This window comes from Paramisgurnus dabryanus, chromosome 18, assembly GCF_030506205.2.
Source record: "Paramisgurnus dabryanus chromosome 18, PD_genome_1.1, whole genome shotgun sequence".
Taxonomy (NCBI): domain Eukaryota; kingdom Metazoa; phylum Chordata; class Actinopteri; order Cypriniformes; family Cobitidae; genus Paramisgurnus; species Paramisgurnus dabryanus.
This window is the reverse complement of record NC_133354.1, coordinates 22,002,765-22,018,469: the sequence shown is the minus strand read 5'-3', so window position 1 is coordinate 22,018,469 and position 15,705 is coordinate 22,002,765. Positions and strand designations below refer to the sequence as shown.

The following is a 15,705-nucleotide window of genomic DNA, read 5'->3' as shown; positions in this document are numbered from 1 at the left end:
AATCTGCTGAAAACATTGTGTTACTAGCAAATATAAATGTGCTGCAATATAAAACAATCCTCCAGCAGACTGGAGAAATGACAGTAATAAAGTATATCAGATTTTAGAATGCAAAGATTTATTTTACACAATACATCTGCTAAATAAACCAAACTGCTCTTTTAGTACTTAAAGGGGCAGTTTCCCAAAAAGGGTTTAAAGCAGTGGTCTCCAACCAGGTTGCCCATACGAAGTCTGTGAGTTGCCCACAATAAATATTAAAATTCAGGCTATTAATAGAATGTGCTTAAATTATAATATAAATTATAATATAAATTATAATTTATTATATTATTTAATGTTAAACTTGGTGCATGGATATGATGGACTGAAGGACATTTTTATAAAGAGTAATGAAAGACATTTGTGAAGATTTTTTTTTAATTATCTCTACACCATAAAACACATTTTATCCCATAAAATATACACATCATTTGGGTATTTTCATGTCTGGGAAATTGAGAATTATTAAATGGGTATAAAAATGTGATTACTGTAATTGTCTGAGCACTTTGCTTCAAGGTACATCTCATTTATTGAAATGTGTCAGACTGTCCTCCTATGTTTAATACATGAAATCAGTGCAGAGACTCCTACTTGACTTTTCAGTGATATACGCCGTCCAATCACTGAGCAGCAACGCTCGCACGCGCAGACAGACAGGTGCTATTCTTTCTCCATTAGAATAAATATGGGAATTTAATGATGAGGAACGAATGAATGCTAGATTTATGTTTCAATTAACCAAGAAAAGGATGACTGTCTCCCTCGGTAAGGAATCGGCACCGTGCTCAAAGTTTAAGCGCAGCGACATCGTGAATACGGGCTAATGCGCAAGATGCGCAGGAATCTGTCGTAAAATACGTCCTGGGCTCTGTACTCCGGCGTGAAAGTAGAGAATACGAGTCCGAGCGTCTCAGCTGATCGCATTGGATATTTTCTCCACCGCAACCGAGCTAATGTTAGCTGCCCTGAGCGGAACCCTGGCACAGATCGGGGGAATCCAACGGACTTCCGACCGAGGCGACGCTATCATGCAGCTCAAAAATGTACCTGAATAAACGGATGACAACACTGCGAGCATCTGAAGGAAAACTTTCGAGTTCGGTGGGCTTGCAGTAAGGGCTCGTGCGGCTAACAGGGTCCCGAAGGCCGGCGCGAACCGATGCGAGCTGCGGCTGGCATGACTCGCATGTCGCTGGTGCTGTCACGAATGCGGCCGAACTGCATCGATTGAAAGCCGTTCTGACTGCGTCGATCGGGGGTCTGGCTGTCTGTACGCTCGTGTTAACGGACAAATATAATCCGGGGTGCATTGACTCGTTCATGAGGCGTGTATGGGTCCTGCGTACTCAAATTGCACACACCTTTAGAGGGAGACCTGAATCTGTGCTGCGCTTTAGGGTGTAGTGCGGTGGTCCACATATATTTGCCCAGCTTGACTGTCACACTCTTTTCATGTATGTATGGATGGATTTGCGCATGCTTTGACAGCGCGTGCATCGTTGCAGTTGGCACAGTGCATCCCAAGGAGGGGCTGTTACTCTAGGAAATATACATTGGAGCCATCGAAACGTTCAATTCGCTCCGGTTGTTTCCCTACGAACATTGCGTAAGGCCGCAGCGTACGCTACGTCTTTTTGAAGACGATCGGGTGACATTGCAGTCTCTCCAAGAGAGAGAGAGGGAGAGATATATAACGCAAGCTCCTCTCTGTCATTACGTCTGTCAAAAGGAAGGGAAGGTGGAGCATTGTCCGTCGTACGTGCTGACGCAGTGGGATTTCTACGTGTGGTCGGCATTTCGCCCCGCCCTTCCCGCGGTGACGGTGATGGGTCGGAAGCGGTGTGTCGGTGCAGATTGTTCGAAGATGGCGGCCGGGTGCTGCGGGGTGAAGAAGCAGAAGTTGTCGGGATCCCCTGGGGCGGGGGGTCCCGGCGGGGCGGGAAGCGGGGTTGTCGGAACCGGACATTGTGGATCGGAATTGGGCATCGGGTCGTCGTCGACTGTTGTGTCCGGGAACGTGAATCGGGTGAACGGCCTGGGGGGTCCAGGGGGTAGTAGTAGTAGCAACACCAATGCTCTGTCCCCAACTCCAGGAGGCTACAACTCAACCGGCCTCTCCCCGAACCTCAGTCCCGGACCTGGCTCAGGGAGCGGGGCTAGGAAAATGGTCGTTTCGGCGGAGATGTGTTGCTTCTGTTTCGACGTGCTTTATTGCCATCTATACGGATACCAGCCTCCTCGAACACCCAGGTTTACAAACGACCCCTAGTAAGTAACAAGATGGATTTTTTCTCCGTTTTGTCACATAAACAAATGGCATGAGGTTTTTAAGTCACGGCTACCCAAAGTTTGCAGTTTTCACGCTCATCGACGAAGTTTTCTGCTTGATCAAACCCGGCTGGCTGACTGACCTCGGTTAAATGTCCCCCTCCCAATGCTAATTACTTGGGTTGATTTCTTAACCGAGTACATTAATTAATGTTTTACCTCGTAACGTTTAAACCAAGATTTTACGATGAAAGATTGACTGTAAACACGAGAAAAAAAACATGTCTTCGTGTTTCCACTCTTGATATGTTTGAGATTATTTTAGAGAAATGTAATTTATACGCGATTAATCGTTTAGATTAAATTTAATACATGAATGAATCACAATAGTTACGTTAAATGAAAACATCGCTCTTTAAAGTTTAAAAAACGTTATTTTCCGAGTAAGAGTACGAGTAATATGTAACGATTGATGGTATACACGTTAATCAAGTGTATTAATATTATTTTCACTGTTAGAGATTAAATTAATGTTATTAATGTTGGCTTACTGTGCTTTATTCGAGCTCTGCTGCAAGCTAACATGCTAACAGACATTAGCCGGGTCAAACATTTAACAATTTGCAGTTGTTTTATCTTTTCTTTTTACACTCACACTACAGTTTCTTATTTTTCTTACTCGTTTTAACGTCAGTTGTCAATTCGTATTTTTACAAAGACATCGAGTAATGTTTTATCGTCAACTCAAAGCTGTTGTCACTGGTTAGCTGAAGTGAGCTAACAAGCTAACAAAGCCCAAGAGTTTTTACGGTTCTCCCATAGATGTTCATTTCAATCCCATATAGTCTGGTTGTTCATTCAATTAACAGTCTTTGTTAGCAAACGCTAGGTTGACAGTAAATTAAAAAGTGACTTGTGGGGATGTATAAACATTTTTCATGTATCAGTTAACTCGGAAATTCTGCTATTTGATCACTCGTCGAACAATGAAGGCTGATCATTTCGGATACTGTTGGGTCAGTGTTCTCAATGACAACCTGTCTGATTAAAAAAAAAGATTATATGTGTTAGTTAAATAAAAGATAATGTTCACTATTGACTATTTACTCAAAGCACATAACTTTATTCTGTAATGTAATCTTCATCTTTTCCGGTTTGTCAGGGGTCGTTAAACCGGTCAATAATGAATGGCTTCATTGCATTTTCTACCCCTCTTGCTTACTGATAATAACACTGCCACTATATGGAACACACACACACACACACACACACACACACACACACACACACACACACACACACACACACACACACACAAGTCTTTTTTTATACCAGCCATGTTTTTCATACATTTAAGCATTGCCATTGACTTAAGCCTGGATTGTCATAGATATACATCATGGTTTTGTTCATCTGTGGACTGAAAGCATGTTTTTTTTGAAGATTGCATTCCTTTAAGTATTTTTGTTTGGATGGATGATGAGGTATGTTAATTATTACAAGTAACCCTGGACTATAAAGATGCTAATTTTATAAGCTTGGTTAAAATTGTTATAAGTTTATAAACTTGATCTTGAGTAGCACAGTCCCGTAGGACGCCATGGTTGTTGCCTGTAGACTGAACATGTAATATGCATGCGCTAACCTCACAGTTTTCACAGATTTGCTTTTCTTGACATTTTCAAAAACGTAAACCTTAAAACCTGTTTTTAAAAGTCTGCATTTCAAAAACCCAAAATGCCAGTTTTGGTTGAAAACGTTGTGTAAACGGCCCCTTAATTTAGCAGCTTTTTAAGTTTCCCACTACACAGATGATCTCCCAATGACTTTAAAGTGACAGAGGTGAACTGAATTGTTTTGGTTTTAGATGCTGCTTTATGTCTGAATGAACAGCACAAACTGCTCTTGAAGGGTAGCTGTGGGTTGCAGTCAAAAAGCCAAAAGAGTACTCGATGGGACACTCCTGAAAGGTCCTCTCCTTGGCTTGTCATTGGGGATGTTTCTCTTATAAACAGCAGCATGAGTGAGAATTAGAGTCATTCTACACAGTTGTGCCTCTAAGCAAATGGATCTTCACTTGATTTTTTTATAAAATGTGCCATGAGGTTGTTTGCTCAATTTAATTAGGACAAACATTTCTAAGATTTGAAATGCTTTTGATTGTCATTTTTTTTGGATTTTTTTGGAAAATAAAAGATATCAACTGATCAGGTTTTGACCCTCCATCCCTACCCACATACCAGACATGTGTCCACAGAGGCGATGGTGAAGGTGTCTTCAAAGTGATTCATAGGCTTATATTTGCTTATTCCACAGGCTTGTTGAATGTTTTATTCTGATTGGTTGAGAAATTTTCCATGGGTGTTAATTTTTTTTCTGTAAAAAGCAAACCTGACCAGTCAAATGTCTTAAAATAACTATCAGAGCAAGGTTTGTGGTAACCGTGGTATATCATACTAATTAACTCCAGTCATTTGAATTATTTGAAAATAATGCACACCCGCTTGTGTGATTCAACAATAGTATTCAGCACATTAAATGTAAGATTAGATGCAAACACACAGGAGATTTATTAAAGGGCACATTAGGTCTGCAGCACTGTTACAGTGTTTCTGAGTAATGTCACTGCTGTTAACTGTTGTTAATATAAATATATATTTTCATGCTGGTCCTTGTGAAATTATGTCCTCAAACCGCTCTCAGCAGTTTACATGGTTGTGTGTTTATTTAGTGCTCTATGTTAAATGAGTCCTAACTTGGCTGTATTCTTACTGTAAGATGCCCACTGTGTGGAAAATGCAGCACTTTATTAAGGTTGATGTTTAAAGTCCCACTGAAATGCCTTGAAATGTATTCAATGATTTGCTTTGACGTGAATTTCACTGGAAGTTAAGGCGGAACATTGACTACTCTTCCTTTTGAAACAGCCAATAGTGTTTAGTTTACCTCACAGCCTGGAATCTGATGAGAAGCTATAGTGTAGAGTGATGTCATAAAATGAGTTCATTCTTTATTGGCAGAAGCGAGAGACTGGGACAGATTTACTTAACAGTGCAAACTAGCATGATAGTGCAATTTTAATAAAGCACTAATGGGACTGGAAATTTCTGCAGGTGATTTTACTGAAAAGGCGCAAGTTTAAGAAGACAGCTGCTTTTGTCCAACGCCTCCTTCACTGTGATTGGACGGCTGAGTGAAAAGTGACATCGTTTTTCAACTCTGGGTGCTCCGCTCTGAATGCAGAAAAAAAGCAGAGCGCAAACGCTGACAAAACACGCCAGCTGCTGGCGTTTTAAAAGCGCAGCCTATGTTGATTGGAGGATTTTCTTTTTCCGGGTGGGTCATCAAGACTATTGGTCCTCCTAGTTGTCAATCAGGAGTGTTGCGCAATTGCATTTTTTAAAAAAGTGTTTAAGGCGGTTCTTTTCTAAAATTCGAGAAAATCCTCAGCTACACCTTTAAAAGAACAGTTCACCTCAAAATGTAATTAGCCCATATTTTACTCCCCCTCAAGCCGTCCTAGGTCTATATGACTTCTTTATGACGAACACATTTAGGAGTATACTAAATAATATTCTGTCTCTTTTCAGCTTTGTAATGGCACTGTATTGTGCTCCATTTTGTTTTTACTTTACAAACCATGATCACTACAGCAAACCCGTATGCTTGTTCACAAGGGAGTTGAGTTTAAAAAAATATATTTTTTTTCACAAAAAACATGATTTTATTTCAGAAAACATTTAATAACTAGTTTTTGGGCTAGTTTTTGATGGATGGATGAGCTTTTTGTAGCTTAAAAATGGGGCACTATTCAGTACTATTATAAAGCTCTGGTTATTATTTAATATAACTATAACTGTGTTTAGCTGAAAAAAAGTCATTCAATTAGTCTAACATTTTCATAATTAAAGACAAAAAAAGAATAAATTTAAAATAAATAATGTGGGGAGGAATAAATCGTTGCCTTGTTACTTAACGATTCTGATTTCGTAATGTGTCAGTTGATGGTATGGACATAATGAAAATCATTTGATCATTCTGAGATTTAAAGACTAGTTATTTGTTTTCAACCAGTGCATCTGTCAGCCAATCAGAATGCAGCAGACCTGTACAGGGCTCAACATAAAGGATTGCCCGGTGGCCAAGCGTGAGAGACGTTCGGGCCAGTAAAAAGTATTGTCACTTGCCCGATCGGGCCAGTGTATCACCCTCAATCAGTGAAATATATATATATATATAATATATATATAATTTACCATCTTGAAAGCAGACATTTACTTGGGTAAAACACGACAAAAGAAACAATGCAATATTTTGCACCGTTTGCTGTCAGTTTTCAAGTAAACCAAAAAACCTTTTTGGAACATGTCGGTTGTATGTGTATACAACTATATTTGACTTTTGAATTATTATTTTTAAATATGTGACCTTTTTTTATTGGGGCCGGTGTAAATTTTGGCAGAGCAAGTGAAAACCTGAACCACCAGTATAAAAAATGATTTGTGTTGAGCCCTGCTGTAGTATAAGAAACGGAAAAACTGTATCAGACGTAGTGTGGTATTTAAAGAATTTTGTGGTATGTTTATTTGGATCAAAAATGGCAATTATCATTCTTTATCCTCCTTTAAAATGTAGACATAACCCAGTTTTTGTTTGTCTGTGAATGTCCAATGAGTGAATGTTATCTATATTCTCTTTGACATACCGCAGAACTCCTTTAAAACCAACAGTCAAACAAAGATGCAGAAAGCCATTGGCTACGAGAGGTCATGTGATCAGTATCTCAATTTACTCACACAGGGATTTCTTGAATTAGATGTCTATTTATAGATTCTTAAAGGGAAGGTACTAAGGTAGTTTTCTCACTCACTTTTCAGGTATGTTATGGAGAATAAAATTAAGCAGTGAGCTCTGTGTTCCCAGCTTTGAATTTTAAGGATCCTGAATGGCCATGTAGAGTGATTAATGTTTTGGTGAGACATAGGAGGTCCATGTTCTGTGGTCTCACAGCCGTGGGTTGTCTTTTCTGAAGAAAGAGAGAGACTGAAATGAGGCGATTGTGCATGCAGGCTTGCAGTGGATATGAAAGGAGATCACAAGTCCCCAACCCCTCCAGTTTGTGTTAATTTAAGAGATCCAAGTGTGACAGAATGTTAGTAGAAAAGCATTTTAAAATGACATCATCTGTGGGAATTTGGTCCTGCTTCCCTTTGCATGCGATTGAGGAATGAACTCATACTTAATAAAAACATACTGGTTAGAGGCAAACCTGAATCATAGCTTGTGACCCTGCTGTGAAAACCGTAATATGTTTTTTACATAAAATCATCATACATGATACATAAAGTAAAGAATATTGTGCAAAAATATAACTTTGATATCTTTTTTATTGACTGAGTAAGATCACGTCAAACATTGAAGTCAACATGAACTTGAGTTTACATTAAAAACTTGTCACGTATATGCAAGTGAATGTGAACGTTTCCAGCTACAGAAGCTCAAGCTGAAGGATTATTGCTTTTTGAAATGTGTCACGCAGCACAAGTTGCATAGTCAGTGATTCCCCAAAGGGGCTGGCGTAAGCTGTTGAATAAGCCGGTTTGGGAAAAGTACCAGTTAGTTTGGTTTTTAAGGTCACTAGAAAGTCTCACTAAACAACATATACGTTGTCAGGTTTATGGTGATGTCACCTAGACCACATCCAGATTAATAGCGCAGACTTTATGATAACAAACAATATGGTTCGAACAATATTGGGCACTGCTATTACTATGAATAGGAGAAAATGTAACATTCAATATGGCTCGCCTTTCAGTTAAAGAACCAATCATTAATTGCTAAAGATTAAAGGGGCAGTCCACTTAAAAAAAAAAAAAATCGTGTACTAAAGGGCTCGTTATAGTTGTGTGTAGGTCCTATGGCGTAGCTGCGACGGAGTAGGTTCAGCGTTAAGTTTTCATTTATACTCTGCGTCGACTTGCAAACACACGCGCGAACAGCTGGTAGGCAGTATCCAAGCGTGTAACCACAGTAGCAGCGTGACCGTCGTAGAAGAAGCTTAACCAAGGCAAGTTAACCCACAAACGAATAAGAAACAGCAACTTGTTGTGTATGATTTGAGAAGACCAGCAATGATGGAAGTAAATAAACAGTGACTTTTGTTGCAGTTTGAGTTAAATCACACCTTAACTTGGCTTATCTTTGTTTTCACCGTCACAAACGGAAATACCTATGACACAGTTTTTTTACATGACGGGAGGGGTTCTGGTGGACCAATCACAGCGCTTGCAGTCCGCGTAGAACTGACGCGCTGTTAAAATTTTTGCGAGGTGCTAAAATTTTTTGCTACGGATAGCCTATGCTGTAGCCACGGTGTAGATTTACGCACAACTATAAATCGGGCTTAAGACTGACCGAAAATAAAAAAAATTGGGCACTGTGTAATATAATTTTGCCTGCTGCAGCCATGGTAAGGCAGTAAAGTTCCTTGATTATTACGGCAGAATGAGAGTATAGTTCCTACCCATATCGGCCTAGAAAATCACAACTTTTAAGTTTCTGTAGGTCTCAGTAAGCAATGTAAAGCAGAAGAGTCAAGTTTTAAAGAAGAAAAATGTCAAAATTTGGGTTATTTTTGAGTGCGATGCTAATGGTCTAATCAGATTCAATGAATTATGCTAAGCTATGCTAAAAGTGGTACCACCAGACCCGTAGATTAGCTGAATGGATTCCAAAATGGTAAAAATCAAAAGTTTAACTCTAGGGCAGCTTGAAGATGAGCCTATTTTTTTTTTTTTTAAAGTGGAGTGTCCCTTTAACGATGCTCTGGGGGAGGGGCTACTATACAGAATCATGTAGAATCAACTAGTGCACATGCGCAGTAGCTAATGCGACCTCAAAAAAGGTGTTTTGGCGCAATTAGGGCCTGAGAAATAAAAGTTATGGTACAGTTGATGTCACGTTTAATTGTTGGTTCGAAATATGTTGTTTAAGTGTGATTTTACCACTCGATTTTAGAGATTTCCCACTTCAAGTAGATGGGACTTTAGTCTTGCTTGACTGAAATAGCTTCCCAGGGGAGTTGCAAACATGGCCACCACAAGCTTTTAATGCATTGAACTAGCATTTAGGCTTGTACTTAAAGTATGTTTTGGCTTCAGTGTGCTATAGGGCAGTTCTCTTGCTTGTGTCTGATAATGTTCAACGCTTCATCGGTTCAGTAATGTACACAGAATCGGAGTTAATGCTGAGGAAGTGTTGCTCAGAGGCGCGTTAATACAACCTAATCTTTTTATCCATTCGATGTGTGCACTGTCCCTGGATCTAAGGGTCAGGAGAAAAAGCTTCATGATGGGAAATGTGACTGAAAATCCCAACTGATGATAGCAGATGGAGGGGGGTGGCTTGGCTTGCATTCATGCAGATGATTTCTCTCTTGCCATTTACCCAGGTATCATTTGCATGAAGCATGCAATATACAGATTTTCAAGTCCTGTGACAGTACGTACTGCGTTAGTAAATACCTACTGACTGCTAAATCAATACTTTGACTTTCCATATGGTAGATATGGGTGCAGTATGCATACATTCTTGTTGCATTGATCATCTTTTAGTGTAGTGTGACTGTTCATTGACTGTTCAAAGCAGTGGGAGTAACATGATGACTTGATGCATCTTGATGATTAACAGGACAATAATGGAGGCAATAGCGCAATGTTTGTGGCAAGTGATGTCACACACCAAACTTACTGATAATGACATTCGTTGAACACTTATTTCACTATCGACTATTATTAAATATTTTATTAGTTGTTGCAGCCCTAGTACATACAACTCGTTTCACATACTGATTTTCCTTTACTATATAAAAAGTGATTTGTCATATACTGTAAATGGCCACTATTAAAGGGATAGTTCGGCCAAAAACGATATTAAACCCATGATTTACTCACCCCCAAGCTGTCCGAGTTGCATATGTCCATCGTTTTTCAGACAAACACATTTTCGGATATTTTAGAAAATATTTTAGATCTTTCTGTTCATTAAATGTAATGTCACGGGGTCCAGCAATAGTCCACGACCTTCAAGTCCAAAAAAGTGCGTCCATCCTTCACAAATTAAATCCAAACGGCTCCAGGATGATAAACAAAGGTCTTCTGTGGGTAATCCGTGCGGTGTTGTTGTAGAAATATCCATATTTAAAATGTTATTAACGTTATAAACTACCTTCCGGTAGCGCCGCCATCTTGGAGTGATCCGCATTCAGGATGAGAGCTTACGCAGCGTACAGAGTTTCTCTGCTGCTGCTCTGTGCCCCCGCCCTCCGAATTTGTCATACGTCACTAAGAAAAGTGCGTACACTACGCTAATACTCTCTCCTGAGTCTAAGATGGCGGCGCTACCGGAAGGTAGTTTATAACGTTAATAACATTTTAAATATGGATATTTCTACAACAACACCGCGCGGATTACCCACAGAAGACCTTTGTTTATCATCCTGGAGCCGTTTGGATTTAATTTGTGAAGGATGGACGCACTTTTTTGGACTTGAAGGTCGTGGACTATTGCTGGACCCCGTGACATTACATTTAATGAACAGAAAGATCTAAAATATTTTCTAAAATATCCGAAAATGTGTTTGTCTGAAAAACGATGGACATATGCAACTCGGACAGCTTGGGGGTGAGTAAATCATGGGTTTAATATCGTTTTTGGCCGAACTATCCCTTTAATTGTTTATTCCTAGCCAGAGGGTTAAGTCCACACCTTGTTCTTTATTCTGTCATCCCTATATCAATAAAATGTAGTGCCAAATTTTTTTTTTTGAAATTGGTCATGTTTTTTCTTCAGTATTGTGACTTTCCAATAACAGTTGTTACATTTGGCTCATGAATGCATTGATTTAAATAAGCTTCATAGACATCTGGTTAGGGCTGGAACGACGCGTCGACGTAGTCGATTACGTCGATTACGTAATTACGTCGATTTGCCGGAAATGCGTCGATGCGTCGCATTGTTTACGTTTTCAAATGAAGGCGGCTTCAGCTCCGACCGGATAATACAAGTGTTATACCAAACAGCCAGAACGTGATCAAAAGTGTGGGAATACTTTAAGCAGAGACCAAATAAAACACATACTGTGTAAAACTGAAATGGCATACCACAGCAGCGCAACATCTGTGCATGATCATCTTAAAAGAAAACAACCTGGAGCTCTCCGACCTCAGAATGACGCGACGGCAGCGTAAGTATTTGAATTTTTACAGTAAGTTTTTATACAACAATAGAATCAATGCAGGCATATATGGTGCTTAATACAGCTGTGTTTACATCTTAGTTTAATACGAGTTGCGAGACGCCTGATAGACACGACATTGCATCGCGTCTGGGCAGTATGTTGAAACAGTAAATAAAGAGCGGGACAAGTTTAACTTTTTATATTAAGAAGTTATGAAATAATAAGTTACTGTGTTACACTGAGATAGGCATGTGCCCGCGTGCACTGAAAGCCAGCTGGCAGCGCGGAGTTCCCATAGCTTATTTTTTTGCTATGTGCGCAGATATTATAAAAGCTCGTCTGGTTAGGTATTCCTGACATGAGTTTATTTAAAGTAACAGCAGCGTAAACGCCGTTTATAAAATATTAGAAGATCATGCTAACTAAATTTGTATTTACCCGAGACTTAAGAAAAGTTAAATGTTAAAGTTGATGCTAAATGAGAATGCAGTAACGTTACTACTGATAGTAATAATATTAACAGTAATAATATAATGGTTACATTTTATAATAAGGGTTCATGAATCACAATGAACTTATTTTTACTTCAGTCTGAACTAATGCTGAGTAAATGCATGTACTAATCATAAACGAAGTGAAGAGTCATCATTAAGTACAACATGACATGTTTTTTAGTTAATGTATTAATAAACAATGATTTCATGTGAGTCATTTTGTAGTTAATGATGACTCTTCATTAGTTTATGATTAGCCCTAGGGCTGGAACAATAAAGAGCAGGACATGTTTTTATATTAATAAGGAGTTATTATTCAGTTTGATTTATTTTTATTTTACTTCTTTAATATTAATATATTTTATTTGTTTAAGGTGAATAATGCCCCTTTTGCACTGTTTATGTTAGGCTGAATTAATGTTGGACTTGTTTTTATGTGATTTGTTATATTTTCCTTGGCACTGGCACTGTTTGTGTATTTGTTTAATTGAGAAAATGCTTCAATAAAATGTTGGCATTAATAGCAGATGTTACATTTATTATTTGTAAAAAAAAATCTTTATTTAGACTATTCGAATAATCGAAAAAATAATCGATAGACTAATCGGTTGAAAAAATAGTCGAAATTTGCAGCTCTACATCTGGTACTTCAGTAGGTTCAATAAAAAGCTTTTGTTTTTGATTTAAGAAAGCAGAATGGCTTTTTGAAAGCGAGATACTTTTTGGCTAATCTATAGGTGTGTGTTTCTCCTAAGACAAGCAACTTAAGGTGTAACTAAAGGGAGAGGTGCAAATGTGATGAAATTTCAAGCCACATTATTTATAGTTGTTTTAATTAATTCTGCCTTAATATTAATAATAACATTAAATACACGTTATAAGATAAAATAAATTTTTTATTCAAGTAGCATCCCCGAACGCTTTGGTTAAAGATGAACAAAAATCATTTATTGAGCAAGTACATAAAATGTCTTTGTAATAAATGGTCTCCTTAGCAGCGGAGAAGCTTATAAAATATTTTTTTATAATTTGCTTTCGGATACATTTTTTGCGCAAAAATGTCAACTTGACGTCATTTTGACTTTGACCCACAAAAAATACGTATATAAAGTAACCTGCAATTTTGTTTAAAACAGATGGAGATACAGAGGCAGAAGTAACGAATTTCAGCTTAAGGTACTATTTCTAAACATATCCGTGTTTATGATTGTATGTTTTACATTGACGTTTATGCATTTGACAGATGCCTTTATCCAAAGCGAGTTAGGGCTCACGGCGCACTATCCAAACCAAACCTCGCACAACCACATTTGAGCCCAAAGCCAGGCGCGCTTGACTAGTGTGACCGCTCCGTACCGTGCTTGTCGGGGTTTGGTTAATCGCGTTGCAGAGGTGGGCTTAGGCATGGAATGCACAAAAATGTCAATTGCGGGTCAACTTCATCAGCTTTCGTAAAAAGATTCTGATGCGCGCAGCACAGTTACGGTACATTCACACGTGGCGTAAGCGTTAACGCTTGACGGAAGGCGTCTTTACAGCATGGCCAACAGCCAATCACTGTGATTAGCTGACGCACGCGTTGCCGCTTGAAAAGTTGAGAAATGTTCAACTACTGATGCAGTGCCAACGGATCCACAATTCAGTTCGGCATGACGTCACCCATTAAAAGTGAATGGGAAGTGTTAACGCTTACGCTCCATGTGAATGTACCGTTAAGTAAACGGCTGAACGGCATAAGCGATGGATTGGCTTAGCAATATAGTGGTGAGAAGGCTGTGTGTGGCCCAAATGACTCAAAATAAAACGTAACGTTACGATGGGCTCTAGTGTTGAGAGAGCGATTTACTTCCTACTTTCTTCAAATCAATCACATCCTAATAACGAAAGTGTGCTCCGGCTCGGATCAAAAAAACATAATGTTACTGCATGCCTGTGGAGGAGCAAACGTGCCAAATGTGGGTGCGCCCTTACAGTGCATCCAGGGTACATGTGAAGAGTTAGGTTCCAAAACTTAATAAATCCATTTTGACGTAATGAATCCAGTCAACTAGAGTCCTTGCCACTGCTCTGTGATCTGTATTTCATCAAAAGCCAGTTGCTTGACTGCGGCTTTTGCATCTTTTCAGAAAACCCTTTCAGGCCGTCACAAAGCCGTATTCAAGGTTAATGCCTGTTTCGTCTTACTCAACAGAGGTACGCAGTGTTAAAAATGAGCTGAGAATTTCGGGGTGTGGTGCAAAAGCGACTTTAATAAAATACCAAACTATCTTTTCGATGATGTAGTGAATGTACTTGGCAGACTTAATGCAGAATGCAATTGCGAGCATATAAATTTAGGCTTGCCTCATTCGCAGTAATAAAGAAACCACCCTCTATTAGTTGGTTGCCATGATAACTAAGTGCCTAGGTTTAAAGGGTCATTATTATATTGTCTTTACCCCTGTATTAATCCCCAAGACATGATGCTCGACTGTTATTAATGACTTCATCTGACTGCTTCCAGAGAAGGCATTTCTGATTTGCTTAAGATCATAAATCACTCTGAAAGGCGCATTTTTGCCAGTTTTGTTGGTGGAACAGTGCTGGATCATAAAATGTAATAATGCAAATGTCAAGGACACAAGGAAACATTTGTGTTTAGAAACTTTTTGGGAGTTATACCAGCGTATACAGCGTGCACGACTATAACTTTCACTTAAAGGGAAACACCACTGTTTTCAATATATTACTAATTCTTACCTCAACTTAGACAAATTAATACATACCTATCTTTATTCAATGCGTACATTTAATATTTGTACAGTGCATTGTGAATGTGTTAGCTTTTAGCCTAGCCCCATTCACTCCTTAGGATCCAAACAGGGATGAATTTAGAAGCCACCAAACACATTCATGTTTTCCCTATTTAAAGACTGTTACATGAGTAGTTACACAAGTACTATACAACCACCATACAACGCGAACTTTATTGTATGGCGGAAGAGCACTTGAGCACTTCGACCTCGGGCGCAGTAACATCATCACTCCTGACTACTCCATCTCACGCTTAAACTTCCGTCAATATTACTGTGCGCTGTGGTCAAATTACTGCAAACTAAGTGCTCTTCCGCCATACAATATAGTTTTAATTTTTTATCTGCTTAAAAAAAAATCTCTCCTTAAAAGTCTTTAAATAGAGAACATCGAAGTGTTTTGTGGCTTCTAAATTCTTCCCTGTTTGGATCCTAAGGAATGAATGGGGCTAGGCTAAATGCTAACACATTCACAACGTGCTGTACAAAGATTAAATGCACACATTGAATAAAGATAGGCATGTATTTATTCATCTATGTTGAGGTAAGAACATAGTAAAATATAAAAAAACAGTGGTGTTTTCCTTTAAGGTTGCCGAAGATAATGAGACCAAATGATTGATGATAGTATTCATTATCAGTCATTTGAATCGATTATACAAACTTCCATTATTATGGTATCACAAATGTTTTTCATCAGATTATCACAATTTTTCATGGAGAAAAAGGTTTTAATTTTACATACTCATGTTCCTTTAATTCTTACATTGTATACACAGCTGATTCTTCACTGTACGAAACAAAAATAAATGCGTTTAAGCTTGCGTAACTTTGCTTCAGCTGAAAAAACGAACCTTTTTGCAAGCAA

The 15,705-nt window shown here is 38.7% G+C and overlaps 1 protein-coding gene across 2 annotated transcripts in view; it reads left to right on the top strand.

The window, feature by feature from the left end:
- Positions 1-739: 739 nt before the first annotated feature.
- The window catches only part of ammecr1 (AMMECR nuclear protein 1), a 49,466-nt gene continuing 34,500 nt past the window's right edge, over positions 740-15,705 (top strand). The window contains exon 1 of one of the 2 annotated variants that reach the window (XR_010544113.2): positions 740-2,313. Coding sequence is in view for 1 of the 2 variants with exons in the window: in XM_065287277.2 (XP_065143349.1) it covers positions 1,871-2,313 (443 nt within the window). In the remaining variant the exon portion in view is untranslated. The remainder of the gene's footprint in view (positions 2,314-15,705) is intronic. The other variant, XM_065287277.2, reaches the window with a different exon arrangement.